This window comes from Lissotriton helveticus, chromosome 10 (assembly GCF_964261635.1).
Source record: "Lissotriton helveticus chromosome 10, aLisHel1.1, whole genome shotgun sequence".
NCBI lineage: Eukaryota > Metazoa > Chordata > Amphibia > Caudata > Salamandridae > Lissotriton > Lissotriton helveticus.
Genome location: NC_136071.1, coordinates 694,361,738 through 694,376,469, shown reverse-complemented (window position 1 = coordinate 694,376,469; position 14,732 = coordinate 694,361,738). Strand labels below are relative to the sequence as shown.

The 14,732-nt window shown below is 39.1% G+C and overlaps 1 protein-coding gene across 4 annotated transcripts in view; it reads right to left on the bottom strand.

The window, feature by feature from the left end:
• DPP6 (dipeptidyl peptidase like 6) overlaps positions 1–14,732 on the bottom strand; it is a 2,254,101-nt gene that overhangs the window by 1,179,690 nt on the left and 1,059,679 nt on the right. For all 4 annotated transcript variants that reach the window (XM_078663245.1, XM_078663244.1, XM_078663246.1 and 1 more), the window contains exon 3: positions 6,379–6,477. In XM_078663245.1, the coding sequence (XP_078519371.1) occupies positions 6,379–6,477 (99 nt within the window). The remainder of the gene's footprint in view (positions 1–6,378; positions 6,478–14,732) is intronic.

Below are 14,732 nucleotides of genomic sequence, written 5' to 3'. Positions count from 1 at the left end.
CCTGTGTGAACTTTTTGGGATGCAGAAAGGTACGAATACGTGGATTATATTTGGTGTTATACGACCTATTATGAGATGTGGATCGCTGTTTTTTGTGTACCCTACACTGCAAAGCTTAAGTGTCAGCTATGTCTTGTAACAATTGTTATATGATGACGCAAGATGTGTAATTGTTGGTCAGGAAGGAAAAAAAAATCTTAAACCAGACAAAGAGCACACATCTTGTGAATCTTGTAGGGCGAAATCACTCTTGGGTAGCAATTAAAAAAATCTTAGCCAACATTTTAGCCAGAAGGCAGAGTGGGATGGTGGGAGAGCTAATCCAGGAAGATTAGAAGGGGTTCATTAAGGGAAGATTCATTCATAATCTGGCACATTAGTTGATAAACTCACTAGAGGTGGCCACAAATCCTAAAGTCTCTTGCTATTTTAACAATGGATGCCACTAAGGCCTGTGATAGGATTGACGGGTCTTACTTGAACATTGTTCAGTAACACTACAATCTGGGAGATAACTTTACAAGGGCTATACAGATGATTTATAAAACCCGCTCGGTTAGAATCCTTCTCTATGGCAGGTCAATGTCTATGGGCACAATACAGGGCTGCCCATTATACTCCTTGTTATTCACTCTATATATTGAACCTCTGGTTTGTAAGCTTAGGATGGAGACTGAAATAACCATCTTCAGACATAATGGCTGGGAAAAGAACATCTTGCTGTATGCTGACGATTTGATGATACATACAACAAATTTACGATTGTCACTACCAACTATATGCAGCTGACAGAAGATTTTAGCAAAGTGTCAGGTTATGTGGTAATCTCCTAAAGAAGGAAATATTGGCCTGGATTTCTGAGGGAGAGGATCCAGCTCATAAAAAAGGACATGAAATGTCACTCAAGATTTAGTCAGGATTGTACAATCTAATTTCAATAGGGTACTGGGAGAAAGGAGTAAACTTCTAACAAGCTGGTCGTATCTTTCATTAACCATATAAAAATTATGATTTTGCCAAAATTCACCTTTCTCTTAAACACAATTAGCTTAATTTTCAATAAGTAGCTGGACATATTGCAAAGGAAAGTAAATTCCTCTATTTGGGCATGAAAGTGGGCAAGGGACTCCTGCAAGAAGCTTTGCAGGAGGCACGACAGGGGAGGATTAACATTCTCGAATTTCGAGCTGTATGCATGGGCATTTCAGCTAAAACAAATAGCAGGTGTAAAGGTATATGTGTGGTAAAGATCCCACTGCAGCCCCCCTGCTCTGAGCCCTACAATTCGGCCCTCCTGCGTTGTAATCTACCCTCCCCAGCCCTATTAACCACCCGATCCCGTACCCTGAGCGCTAAAACCCAGCACCTTACCCCAAAAAAATGACCCAACCTCAGCTACCCTGCCCTGAGCCCTATAAACTGGCCCTCAGCCCTGAAAACTGCCACTCCCCCCTGCCCTAAGCCCTAAAATTCGACACCTGCCCTAAAGCGACTCCAACCCCTGCCCCCAAAACCTGGGCCCTGAAACCAGCCCTCAACCCTAAAACCTACCTCCACCTCCCGCCCGGCCGCAGCCCAAATAACCAAGCTTTGGTCCTTCTTCCTGCCATGATCCTTCCAGTTCCTCTCCCCACCCATCCACTCAGGCAACTAGAACACCAACTGCCTTAACCACGCATGGGCATGAATTAGGCATATGTGTGGTTAAGGGAAGAGTTGTTCCGCTTGAGGGGAAATGGCATGCGTGCTTAAGTCCACACTGTGAAGGATGTTTACCTTCTCATAGTACTTCTTCTAATAAGAATGCGTTCTCTTCTTTCTGAAATGCCCACGACCCATGGCTAAGCTCAAATTTGCCCACATACTAATTTGTAACATACTGGCAGAAACGTTGAGACTGTTTTGTAAATTATGGAATTACGTGCTAAAGTGTCACAAAAATGGACAAACACATGTGAATCAAGCCCCCAGTGTTGCTCTGCTCCTATGAACTCTGTTAAACAATGTTTCGAGTATTGGTACTGAAAGCTATCAAAAAGAAAAGTGGCTGGACTCAATTTAAATGTTTATTTACAACCAGCTTTATTTACCCCTTATATATGTTTTATATGTTATAACCAATAAAGGATGTTGAACTGCCTAAGTGCAGCAGAATATGGCTCACTGTACAGTATTTCGTATGTTTAAGAATGAATGGAAATAATTACTTCAAGCACAACAAAAATGGGGTGTGAATGTCTGAACTGGCTTTGTCTAGTTGTGGGAGGACAGATAGGGAGGATGGATAGATAGATAGATAGATAGATAGATAGATAGATAGATAGATAGATAGATAGATAGATAGATAGATAGATAGATAGATAGATAGATAGATAGATAGATAGATAGATAGATAGACAGATAGACAGACAGATAGGCAGATAGATATATTTACTGTATTCCAGGAATATGAATATCTTCGACCGGATATAGAGAAGGGTTTACAAACAGCCTCTCAACTCCTTAACTCCGTGTTTCACAAACTGTGGGAAGTGGGTCGCAAGCCAATATTTGATATGTTGGGAAAGTAAAACCAACAAAAATGCTGGGTTTATCATGTAACATTTGCGGTGCTTAAAAGATAGAAGAGAAACATCAGGCTATCCCTTCCTTCTAACAAGTTGCTGCTTATTCTATTAACATGGGATGAATGGTATTTACTTTTCTTTCTCTGACTGCAACGAGAGGAGAGTTTTTTAATTTAATTTTAGTGTTTTTGCAACGCACAACAAAATGTAAATACCTCTAAAAGAAGTGTATGCATTCAGCATTTAAGAAAGCAAATATGAAGTATATATTTTTTGTAATTACGATGTGTGCTGCAAACAGAATTTTTATGTTAAAAGCAACCAAAAAGCCCCTTTAAATGGTGATGTACAAATGATAAATATTCACAGAACCCCAATTTAAACACATCATCCTTTGAGTAATATATTCTATATACCTTTTGTAATGAATTAGTCAATCAAGTTGGTCCTGAAATGGAGCTGTGTTGTGATAGTGGGGCAGGTGATAATAGGGTCCTAAAAGCCTATGGCACAATTAGTAAGCAGGTAGCTAAAGATCTCTCGTACTCCTGTAAAGAACGTACACACAGAGGAGAAAGAGGGTTCGATCACAGGTGCTCAGAGGTACATCAGAACCTAATGGGTGCTTTAAAAGCTAGTCCACAAGATAAGACCAGGATTGCTGCCTGTAGGAAAGAGTATAAACTGGCAATAAAGACTCATAAAACAGACATAAAGAATGATACTTTTAACAAATTAATTTCCATTGATGTGTTAAAAAATTGTTCAAAATTTTGGAGTCTTGTGAATAGACCTTTTTGGTCAGAGGATAAAGGAACTTACATTGGAATGTAATAAAAGTGAATAGGATTGGGTTAGCCATTTTAAATGTATATATGCGGACCAGGAAGATATTGAATCCAAGGATCCTATTTATGTGGGCAAAAATATTCTCTCATTTTTACAGATAGTGAAATAGCAAATGCCAAAGCCCAAATGTCTAAAATTAAACCTGAGACCAGATGGGGTTCCAGTTGACCTCTTTAAAACGAATATATCTCTATGGTCTAAACTATGGACTAAGAAGTGACCCGCTCTGTTACCGGCCTATTTCTTTGATTGATTCAGATGTGAAGGTCTTAGGCAGAGTGGTACTGGCAAAGCTTACGGAGTGGCTGGATCACACTAATATTCTCTCCAATCTGCAGTATGGTTTTAGGAAGGGGAGAGGTACCACTGATCAATGCCTAAATTTGCTTCTGCTGACCGGGAAATACACCCTTGTGAAGAAGGGCACTTTACATCTAGCAATTATGGACCTCTCCTCGGCCTTCGACCAACTAAATAGATCTAAGCTATGGCACTTACTATTGAAGCTTGGAGTAGATGGGAACATTGTACATTTTTTAGCGGATCTTCATCAAGATCTTGAAGCTACAGTAAGATTCGATCAAAAAGGTAACTTAACACGCAACATCCATATAATCAAAGGTGTGAGACAGGGCTGCATTTTAGCACCACTTTTATTTACCTTATACATTAACAATCTTGATGAAATGTTATCAGGTGCTAGCATGGATATCCCCCGTATAGGACAGAAATTAATTCCGGCCCTCCTATATGCGGATGACGCTGCCCTTTTAGCTAGAACTGTGAATGGTTTACAGCATGCTTTGACCACTTTTGCTACATTCATACTGTCCCTGGACTTGGACATACATTTTTTAAAATCCCACATTACGAATATGGGACCCAAGCCTAAGAAATATAAGACTCACTATTGTGAGGAGAATGAACTTACTCGGGTAACATCATTCTTATATTTAGGTGTGCTATTTGATGAAAGAGGGTCTTGGATCCCACAAATGCAGGCCAAAAGAAACATAATGGCTAGATCATCTATCTCCATTTTAGATTTTGCACGTAGATTGGGGTCCAGACCCATCCAAGCTATGTTAAGCATCTATAAGGCCAAATGTCTTGCTATTGCAAGTTATGGATCTGACCTTTGGGGGGTATAGGAGTACCAAGGATATCCAAATCGTGGAAAACAGCTTTTTATGAAAATTGCTGTCTGTTCCGTCCTCGACTGCAACTTATATCATTCATCAAGAGCTGGGCATTGGTTTCATTTCAGATATTATAGAAGTGGCTCCCCACTGAAATGGATCAGTATTTGGACTAACCCTGAGCTCGTGATGAATCGTGATATTCTTCGCGATTGTTTATCTCTCGATTTGGTTGGTTGAATTCTATGGTTAAATTATGTAAAAAGTGGTGCTACATATTTAGGGAGACCGGAGTTCTTTAGCTCTTCAGAAAAAATGGTTAAGGCAAATATAATGTGGGCTAAAAACATGTATGTTCAAATATCCCAAACTGATAGAGAGCAGAAAGAACTAAATAAGCCTCTTGTGCGAGCACACCAGTTGATATGCACAACATTGATGATTGAGCCGTATTTGACCATAGTGTCAAATCAGCAACATTGTTTTCTCCTGGTTCAATTCAGACTGAATCAACTGCACCTGCTCTTTGCTGAACCTAAGGGATGGAAAAAGTTGGAGGATTTAAATGTATGCAGTTGTGACAATTTTCCCACTCAGGACTCAATGCACTTTGTTCTATTTTGTGAGCACTTCTTACATATTCGGAAACGATTTATAATTTATAATTCCGATTTTAAAAGGTAAAGGTGTTATCCAGGCAAGACAGGCCTTTATTTATATCCAAATGTTAAATAACGCGTGGGAAATTTTTAGTATTGCTAGCTTTTTAATCGCTGCAGTTAGAATTAAGAAGAAAGTAGGATATGATCATAATTTGTGTTAGCTGATAGTTACTTGATGAGATTTCTTTTAATGTTCATATTGATGAATTGGATTGTATTTTATGATACTCCTTGGATATTTTTATTGTATATTTAGAGTATGCTTTTATGGTTTTAATTAACCGAATAAAGTGAATTTGACTGACTGACTGAATATATTCTATATACCTTTATCAGTACAGCTGTATGTCCGTTCAAGGTTAGTGGCCATTTCAAAGGAAAATGTGCTGTAAATGATAATGCGCTACCACACCATGCTTTAGTTACATACAAAAATCACCCTTCCTCATGTCCAATAAAGGTAGGCGGGTTGTAAAAGTTTGTCATTGTAAAAAGGAGGTCGTGGTTACAAAACGTTTGAGAAACACTGCCTTAACTGGCTGCAATTATGAATGGAACTATTGTAATGATTGTACTTGGGAATAGAAGAATAAGTATAGAATGTACATAAAGCAAGTGGAAAAAAGATCAAATAATGTCAAAATGTGAATCTCGTAATTCTTTTGCGAAGGTTATGATGGAAAATAAATTGGTATTATTATTGAGCAATAGTTAGTATAGAAAGACCATTTTGAAAGAAAAATCATCGACATCAGACTTCATACTGTGATGTTATTTTGTGCTCTAAGGAAATATAAAGTGATAGCCTGAGTAACTGTGCTGTTGACCATTGTCAAGTAAATTGTACTGACTTTAATAATAGCTTATGGTACTGTGGACATTGGGTTACAGATTCAAATTGTAAACTAAGGGACTTTCTACCTGTTACATAAGATACCATCAGAAACCTGACAAAACTAGCCAGAAATAATGAGACCTAGCGACTAAATTCGACTTTTTCCATTACATGACTGTCCAAAACTCCTATGCCAACAAAGGGATGACACTGTTGACTCCGACTTGAATTTCCGCTTCAGTATTTCCACTGGGATAAAAAGCATAACAAAGGAAACGAGTTATCAAATACAATGGCTATATAGAGTGAAGGAAAGCACAACTGACCACTGATCCATTTAACTTCTGGGTCATGGATTTTAAACTCTTTGTTGACCAGATCCTGCAGCGTTACCTTTGCCTTAAGCGACAAGCTGTTATCTTCCACTGAAAAACAGAGAAAACAGACATATTATTTACTATAGAAATCAATATCATATTCAACTTATAAAAAAACTAGGATAGACATTGATATTTTAAATTGAAAAATACACTGAGTTACAGGCTTTAATTGGTGAAACAAGCAACAATTTTATAATATATATGCATAATCATGAAATAACATGTAAGCATCCACTGTGTCTCCATAGCCTTCTAATTTTTACATCACCGTACAAAACACAAAGCATATACAAACCTTTAAATGCACACATTAAAAAACATGCTTTTGAATAAATAATTAATGCCAGAACAATTTCAGGTGCAAATTTAAAATCTAAAGCTATGTGCATAGTGTGAGAATACTGGTAGACAAGGGAAAAAGAAATTCTATACTTAATAAACATCTACAATAGGCCGTACCCAGCAAATAAAGAATCTAAGGTCATAGAACATCTAGATTCCCTCTTAGATTCTCTAGGCCCAAACGCCCAAGTAGTAGTAGGAGGGGATTTTAATTGCAAATATGAACCGGTGTTGGGTTTTGATAATTTATTTGAAGAACAAGATATGGCTAATGATATCCCAAATCTGGACTCTACTGGGTCTGTTAAATGTACGGTAGCTGTAACTCAAATTTTGCAGTTGACAATAGGTCACGAACTTAGGGAATGTAATGGCCGCTTGCAGTCCGATAGACCAGCAGCCCCGACATTTCATAAAGGCAATTGTAAGTCACATATAGACTTTATATTGATCTCCATGAGTCTATGGTATTTGCTCATTGATCTCAAAATAGATGATAGGACAGAGAGTGACCATCTCCCACTTCAATTATGGTTACATCCTCAACCGTTTTTAGCTAAACAGGACAAAGAGGTTATAAGAAACAGTCCACTTGGGGAATTGCAGATAACTAAAAATAGACGTGCACTGAGATGGCCTTATATCCTAGCTAAGGATGAGACAATGTTAAATATTTATAATACCTTTTCCAACACTATTGGGTCGTGCAAGGAGCCCCGATTAGGCAGCCAGGGAGTTCTAGATCTACATTAGAAATTGGTTGATGCTTTAATCCCCTTTCTGAGCAAAAATTGCAAAGGGAACAAGAACCCAAGCGACGGCCATCTACAGTTGGCTAACCCTTGGTATAATAAAGAATGCCGCTTAGCGAAGCACCATCTGATCCAGACTGTTATATCTAAAATCTCCCATTCTATAAAAGAAAGTAGACATGCATATAACAAAATTTTGACCCAGGCGAAAAAAGCATGGGAAGATGCACTATGGGATGATCTACTAACAGCAGCTAAATTGAGAGATCAGGGCACCTTTTGGAGTTTAATAGCCAAAGGCAACAGAAAGGGTAGATCATCCAAGGATCTTTATCTAGATGAACAAACTTGGTGCGACCACTTTACTAAACTTTACTCCTATAATGAACAGGGGTCGCCCGTACATACTAAAGAGAGTACTCTAGAATTGAGCATTACACCACTATGTTTTAGTATGGAGGAAACTACCCAGGCACTGCAAGCCATCAAAGTGGGTAAAGCCCCAGGACCGGACAAGATTCCTGGAGATTTGCTTAAACATGATGTTGAAGTCTGGGGGCCATACATTAATTTTCTATGTAACTCTATAGTGGCTGGAACACCAATCCCTGACAGTTGGAAAGGGGCAGAAATTGTAATGATTTTCAAAAAAGGGGATCGATACGATCCGGGCAATTATCGCCCAATTAGTTTAATTGATCTTTTACAGAAGGTTTTTGCCAGGCATATTTTAAATAGACTCACAGAATGGATGGAGGGGACGCAGATATTGTCTAAATTCCAAGCAGGGTTTAGACCAAAAACTAGTACTGTGGACCAAGTGTTCAGGTTCACGTGCATCTGCTGGAAGTATATTAATATAAGAAAGGGCAGTTTGTACGTGGCATTTATAGACTTGAGGGCTGCCTTCGATCTCGTTCCACGGAATCTTCTGTGGATCACTTTAAGAGATATGGGGGTCCCTGGTGAGCTACTTAAAGAATGTATTAGATTACACACCGGGAATTATGCAAAAGTTAGATGGGGGAAGGGAGGAGAACTTTCAAAGCCCATTCCGGTGAGTCGCGGCGTGCGTCAAGGCTGCGTGCTGGCGCCTACGCTCTTCTCACTATATGTTAATGACATACCAGTTTACCTAAGGGATTGTGACCATGACTCCCCGAAGCTAGGAGATGAGGTGATCACGGCATTACTTTTTGCCGATGATACAATCCTCATCTCACAGACTCCGAGGGGTCTTCAAAACCTGGTGAATTCATTTTATGGTTACTGTGTAAAGAAGGGGTTAGAAATAAACTCATCTAAAACAAAATATATGTCCATAAATCCGCAAAAGTCCTTTAGAAAGAATTTGGTTCTAAACGACCAAAAATTGGAATATGTGGGGAGTTTTAATTACTTAGGCATTATGTTGGATAGTAATCTCTCATGGAAGGGACATCTAGCAAAGAGTAAGCTATCTTTTAAGCAGAATTCGATGCCCATCCTAAAAGTGCACGGAGCTAGTTATTCTAAAGCCATTAGTCCGGCACTTGAAGTATTTAAGGCAAAGGCCCAAGCAGCGGCACTTTATGGTGCCGAGGTCTGGGGACACCATTATAAATGTAATTTTGAAAAGGAAGAGAACCATTTTTTGCGTAGATTACTTAAATGACCAACTAGAACCCCCTTAGCTCCAATGTTTTTGGATTTGAATCTTAAAAGGACGGATCACCAAGCAGCTCTTAGACCATTGCTGTATTGGATAAGATTATGGACAACCCCGTAGTTGTGTAACTATAAAAGTGGTCTGATAGAAATCATTCAGATTGATGAATATAAGAAAATCACCTAACTAAAACATGTTTCCCTTTGGTGTACCAGGTTAGGGCTGTCCCACTTTTGGGACGAACCCCAGAATATGACACAGGTGTGTAAAAAGCTTCTAAAGTCATCTTATTGGTCCAATGTTAACGATGAGCTATTCCATAGTTTACCTATTGGTACACTGACCCTGAAATTTATGACTATAAAAGATAATGCTGCATTCGAACCATTCATGGATGAAATAAGACCACCAATAGCAAAAACCTTATATTTGCAATTTAGATACGGGGTATTACAGACAAATGCTAAAACATGCAATTGGGGAGGTAAAAATGATAACGGCCTCTGCTCCCTTTGCTTGTTAAAGGAAAAGGAAGATGATGTCCATTTACTGTTTTTTTGTTCGGCATATAAATCACCTAGATATCGCTGGATCAGACCCCTTTGTAAAAACATGGGTGCCAGTTCATACAAAGAGGCAGAGAGCATCATTATGTCTAATACCTCACAACTGGTTGTCTTTTGCATAAGCAGGTTTCTGTTTAATGTGTATCTCATCAGGAAACGGCTTGGATACAAGCTGTAATGTAATATTGGCGTCCATAGCCACTTATACCCAGTATTAGAAAATGTAGAATGCACTGAGTTCATCCTCTGTAAGACATGTGGTTTTAGTGGTTTTAAAGGTTTTAAACTTTGATTTTAGTCTGGCTTTTACTCATGGAGAAAACCTTTTTTTAAATTATTTAGATTTTTAAAGTAGTATTGTGAACTTACTCATTTTGAATTAATTGTTACTTAGTTTCATTCTTACCAATTGCAATTTATGTATGCGATAAATTGTTGATGTAGGCACTGTTAATAATTGTCTGTGAGGATTTTAAGTCTGTAAATGTTTTTTTGTTTTCTTTTGTTGTCTCTGTACTCCTGCTTTTATGGCTATATTAGCCGAACTAAAGTTGAACTGAACTGAACTGAACTGGTAGAGTTACCTATGGTTCACCTATGTCTAAAAATAATGTGTTGCTGCTGTTACTTCAGGCCAGTGGATAACAAGTTATTACAGGTCGCAGGTAGATGCATGCAACAGTGGCATCAATCACTGAGCCCACAGGACCAGTAATCCTGAAGAGTGAATATGGTTGTTTGTGAGGGAATACTAGTTATATGGAAACATCATAAAAACCTGGCATATTTTCTGCACATATTTTACTGGTAAAACAATACACGATTTGTGTAGGGAAAACCACAATACTCTGAGTTTACCTGCCTGGAATAGGGGAAAATATGCAATATATATAATATCCCACATTTTTTCCTGCAGACCTCTGAATGGGGAGATAATATCACACCAGAGGAAAGCAGTATATACATGGGCAAGCGCCAGGATATCCTCCCGGCTGATAGTGCACTCTACAAATCTGCATACCATACCATAATGGGGACACCAGCTAACAGGAATGCAAGTCTCAGAAGAGACCTACATCATGCTGCAGTGTGAAGGGGCTAGGTGAAGGAGAGCCCAAGAGCTATGTAGCGCAGTTGATTCTCCAACCGTGCGGGACACCAGCTAACGGGACTGCGAGTTCCAGGTGACACCTCGGTGCTGCTACTGTACGTGGGTCATGACCCTCTGTGACTTCTTCCGGTGGTTTGCTAGTACGAGTCCACGTGGCAACTATCGGGTCTGGTGCATCCTTGAGGTGGATTTGAGTCCCCTTACCTTGATGAAATTGCCACAAAATTATCAGCAATGAAACATGTCGGCCGTTCAGGTTAAGTAGGTCTAAACATGACACTTTTGTTTTAACGGGGTGCGGACAGTATCAAAAATAAAAGATAGATGTGATAGGTGTCGGTAGCTCTTTTTTAACCTGGGAAGAGTTCCCTTGACCTCCTTGTTGTGTTGTAGCATTCTTGTTAGGAATGTGGGTAGGTTCTTGGAATAAGAACGTGTATGTGGGGTTCCAGGGTGGGACAGTTGATGGGAGACAGTGCACTTTTGGAGATCGTTCCTGCTACGTTAAGCAGGGTTGCCAAATAAAGTACTTGAAGAAGGAACCCTGACTGAGACCCGTCTTTACAATTTTGGCGGACGAGGATTGGGCAACTCTGCGTGGACCCACTGAGTTTAAAGGGAAGAAAAAAAAAAGTGAAGTGGCAGGAAGATACAGACGGACGAGGAAAATTTTAATTGATGGTGAAATTGACTTAAACTGAGGTGAGCGGAATGACGGAGTGAGAAGTTAATGACTTTAAAATAAAAAAAAAAAAAAGGAAGAAGAAGAAAGTATCGTATTACCGTTGAAACAGCGCGTGTCAGCTGAGGAGCGCGTGCGGCGCAACTTCCCAATTCTTTTTATTCTGGCATGCAATTTGTATTGTATAATCGCTCTACAGCTCCATTACCAGAGGGATGGTACACAGATGTCAAGGCATGTGTAATACCATTCCTTTTTAAAAAATCTTCAACCTTCACTGCTGTAAAATGTGTACCATTATCGCTGATAATTCTTTTCGGCAATCCTCTCAAGAATAAACCCTTAAGAAAATCAATCACAGTCTCTGCATCAGCTTTTTTGACAACTTCTAATTCAACCCATTTACTGAAGTAGTCTATTAAAACTATAATAAACCTACCCTCATACTTGTTCTGGACTGGACCAACAAAATCAATTGCAATCAAATCCCAAACCATTTCAGGATATTTCACAGGTGACAATGGTGGTTTTAACGTCGTCAAGCTTTTATCCGAATCAGCACATTCCTTGCACTCCCTCACCACCCTTTCCTCCTCAATATCCACACCTGGCCACCAATATGAGCTCTTAACTCTTTTCTTGGTCCTAACAATCCCAAAATGTCCTTCATGACATAAATCTACTTCTCTCACTGGGTTGAGTCCATTTGTGATGATGAGGGGTAGAGAACCGATCACAAGGGACAATACTGGTTGGATGAATAGTACAAAACATGTTGAATGGTCACCAGAAAAAGTAAAGGAGAATATCATAAAAGCTCAACAAGTGTACAAAAGGAACTATGACAAGAAAAATGTGACAAAGGTGGAAGAGCTTGCAGTAGGAGATTGGGTAAAAACCAAGAAGTGGGGTAAAGTGGCAAAGGGAGAAAGTGTTTTTTCTAAACCTTGTAAGGTTGTGGAGTGTCTGAAAAATTCGGCCAGACTTAGGGATGGTCGGGTGTGGCATATGAGTCAAATAGCAAAATGTAAAAATGTAAAAAAAAGCTGAGGAGGAGGATGTTGGGGAAACTGCAGCTATGTTTGGGGAATGGTTGTGGGAAGATGAAGTGGAAGATACAATGGAAGATGAAGAGAGAATTGAGGAAGGAAATTGCGTAGAAGGTGAAGGCTTGGGTGAACAACCTTGTACAGGTACAATGAGATTGGGAAGATTTGGAAGAGTCATTCATACTCCTCACAGACTTAGAGATTATATGTTAGTCTGATCAATTTATTATTTTTTTTTTTTCTCCCTCTCCTTGTTGTTGTATATAGTTTCCTTTGTTATTTATTATTGTAAGGGGGAAGATGTGTTGTGTTGTAGCATTCTTGTTAGGAATGTGGGTAGGTTCTTAGAATAAGAACGTGTATGTGGGGTTCCAGGGTGGGACAGTTGATGGGAGACAGTGCACTTGTGGAGATCATTCCTGCTACGTTAAGCAGGGTTGCCAAATAAAGTACTTGAAGAAGGAACCCTGACTGAGACCCGTATTTACACTCCTTTGAATAACCAGACTTTAGATTTTAGGGTTTTAGATTGATATCAATTTAATTGACACACTTTTTCGTTCTCACCTCACACATAGCTGGGAGTTAGGTTTTGTTCCTCTATGTCAGGAAAGTGACAATGATGACAAAGTGAGCTAACTGGTGAACACCTACCAGCAGCTCCATTGGTGTTGCTTACGTGAGGTACTTCCTGGCTCACCTCACTCTTTTTTGGACCCACATAGTTATTAAAGAATATAGGCTCCAGGCGTAAGTTGGTTTGTTTGATTTTATAAATGTAATGACACATATGGATGGGTATAACTAGATAGTCAACCCTGTCCCACCAAAAAAGAATGTGTGCGATCCCCTTTGAAAATTGGACTTATATGTGTTAGCATGTAACCAGGCTTTTGTGTGTGAGTATCATTAACCAACCCTGTTTTGAACACAAAAATGTGCGTGTTTTATGCCATCATATTACTGCTAGTCAAAGGGTCACCCACTTTGAAGGTATATATAACTGTTAGTTTCCTTCAGAGGTTCATGGGACAGGCCCACCCATTGCAAGGAGATAGAATTGTAAAATTACATTAGAGGAACTTAATCAGGGAATCTTAGGTCTCACCTGGAACAAAGCCCCTGGTCTGTATGGTAGCCTCTTGGATCTGTATATTACTCATGTTGCGGTCTGAGGACCACCATTGACCATGATCTTAAAAGCGGCGGTTAGGGTATGCCCCCCTCCATCTTCATAGGATACTTCTGTTATGTTATGTTATGTTAATTATATTTTTATAGCGCACAGATAATATGTCATATTCCCTGTCTTTAAAAAGGGTGACAAAGACCACTCACAATGCTATAGACCTATATTCCTAATCGAGTCTGTTGTAAAGTCCCAGGGGCATGTGTTATTGATAGATTATCCTGTTGAGTGGAGGAGAACAACATTATATCAGACCTGCAGTACGGATTTACACCGGGCAATTCCACTATTGATCAATGTCTGAATTTGTATGTGGTTATCAATAAATACACGGTAGCCCATTCTAAATTAGTTAATCTGGCCTTCATGGACCTTACTCCGGCATTCGACTGAGTAAATCGAGATACTGAAACTTATTCCATTTTTTGATGGAGGTGTATCCTAACATTGTTTATTTTTTGCAGGACCTTCATATCAATACAACCCCATCTGTTAGCTATACTAATGATTCCACATGCACAAACAGCTTTAAAATTGAAGGGGGTTCGCCAAGGGGGTATACTTGCCCCCTTTTTAGTCACTCTATAAATATATCAATGGTCTTGAACAGGCACTGGTGGCAGTCCCTATATAGGTCCTCACCCGCTTAAAAATCTGCTTTATGCGGGTGACGCATTCCTGATGACTAAGACCACTATGGGTTTACAAATCTTACTTATCATTCGATTATTTAAAGCCAGGGGATTTTCACAAGTTTGACCTCTTTTCGTTTTTACAGTTGCTATCAGATTAAATAATCATTTTTAATGTTGCATGTTTTTCAAAAGCTATTATGCTATAAGATGTTTGTGGTAAGATTGACTGTTGATCATTTTTAAATTCATTGTTATTGTATTGTATTTATGATTCTGAAATATGCTTTTATGATTTTAAATGCAACTGAATAAAGATATCAAGATAG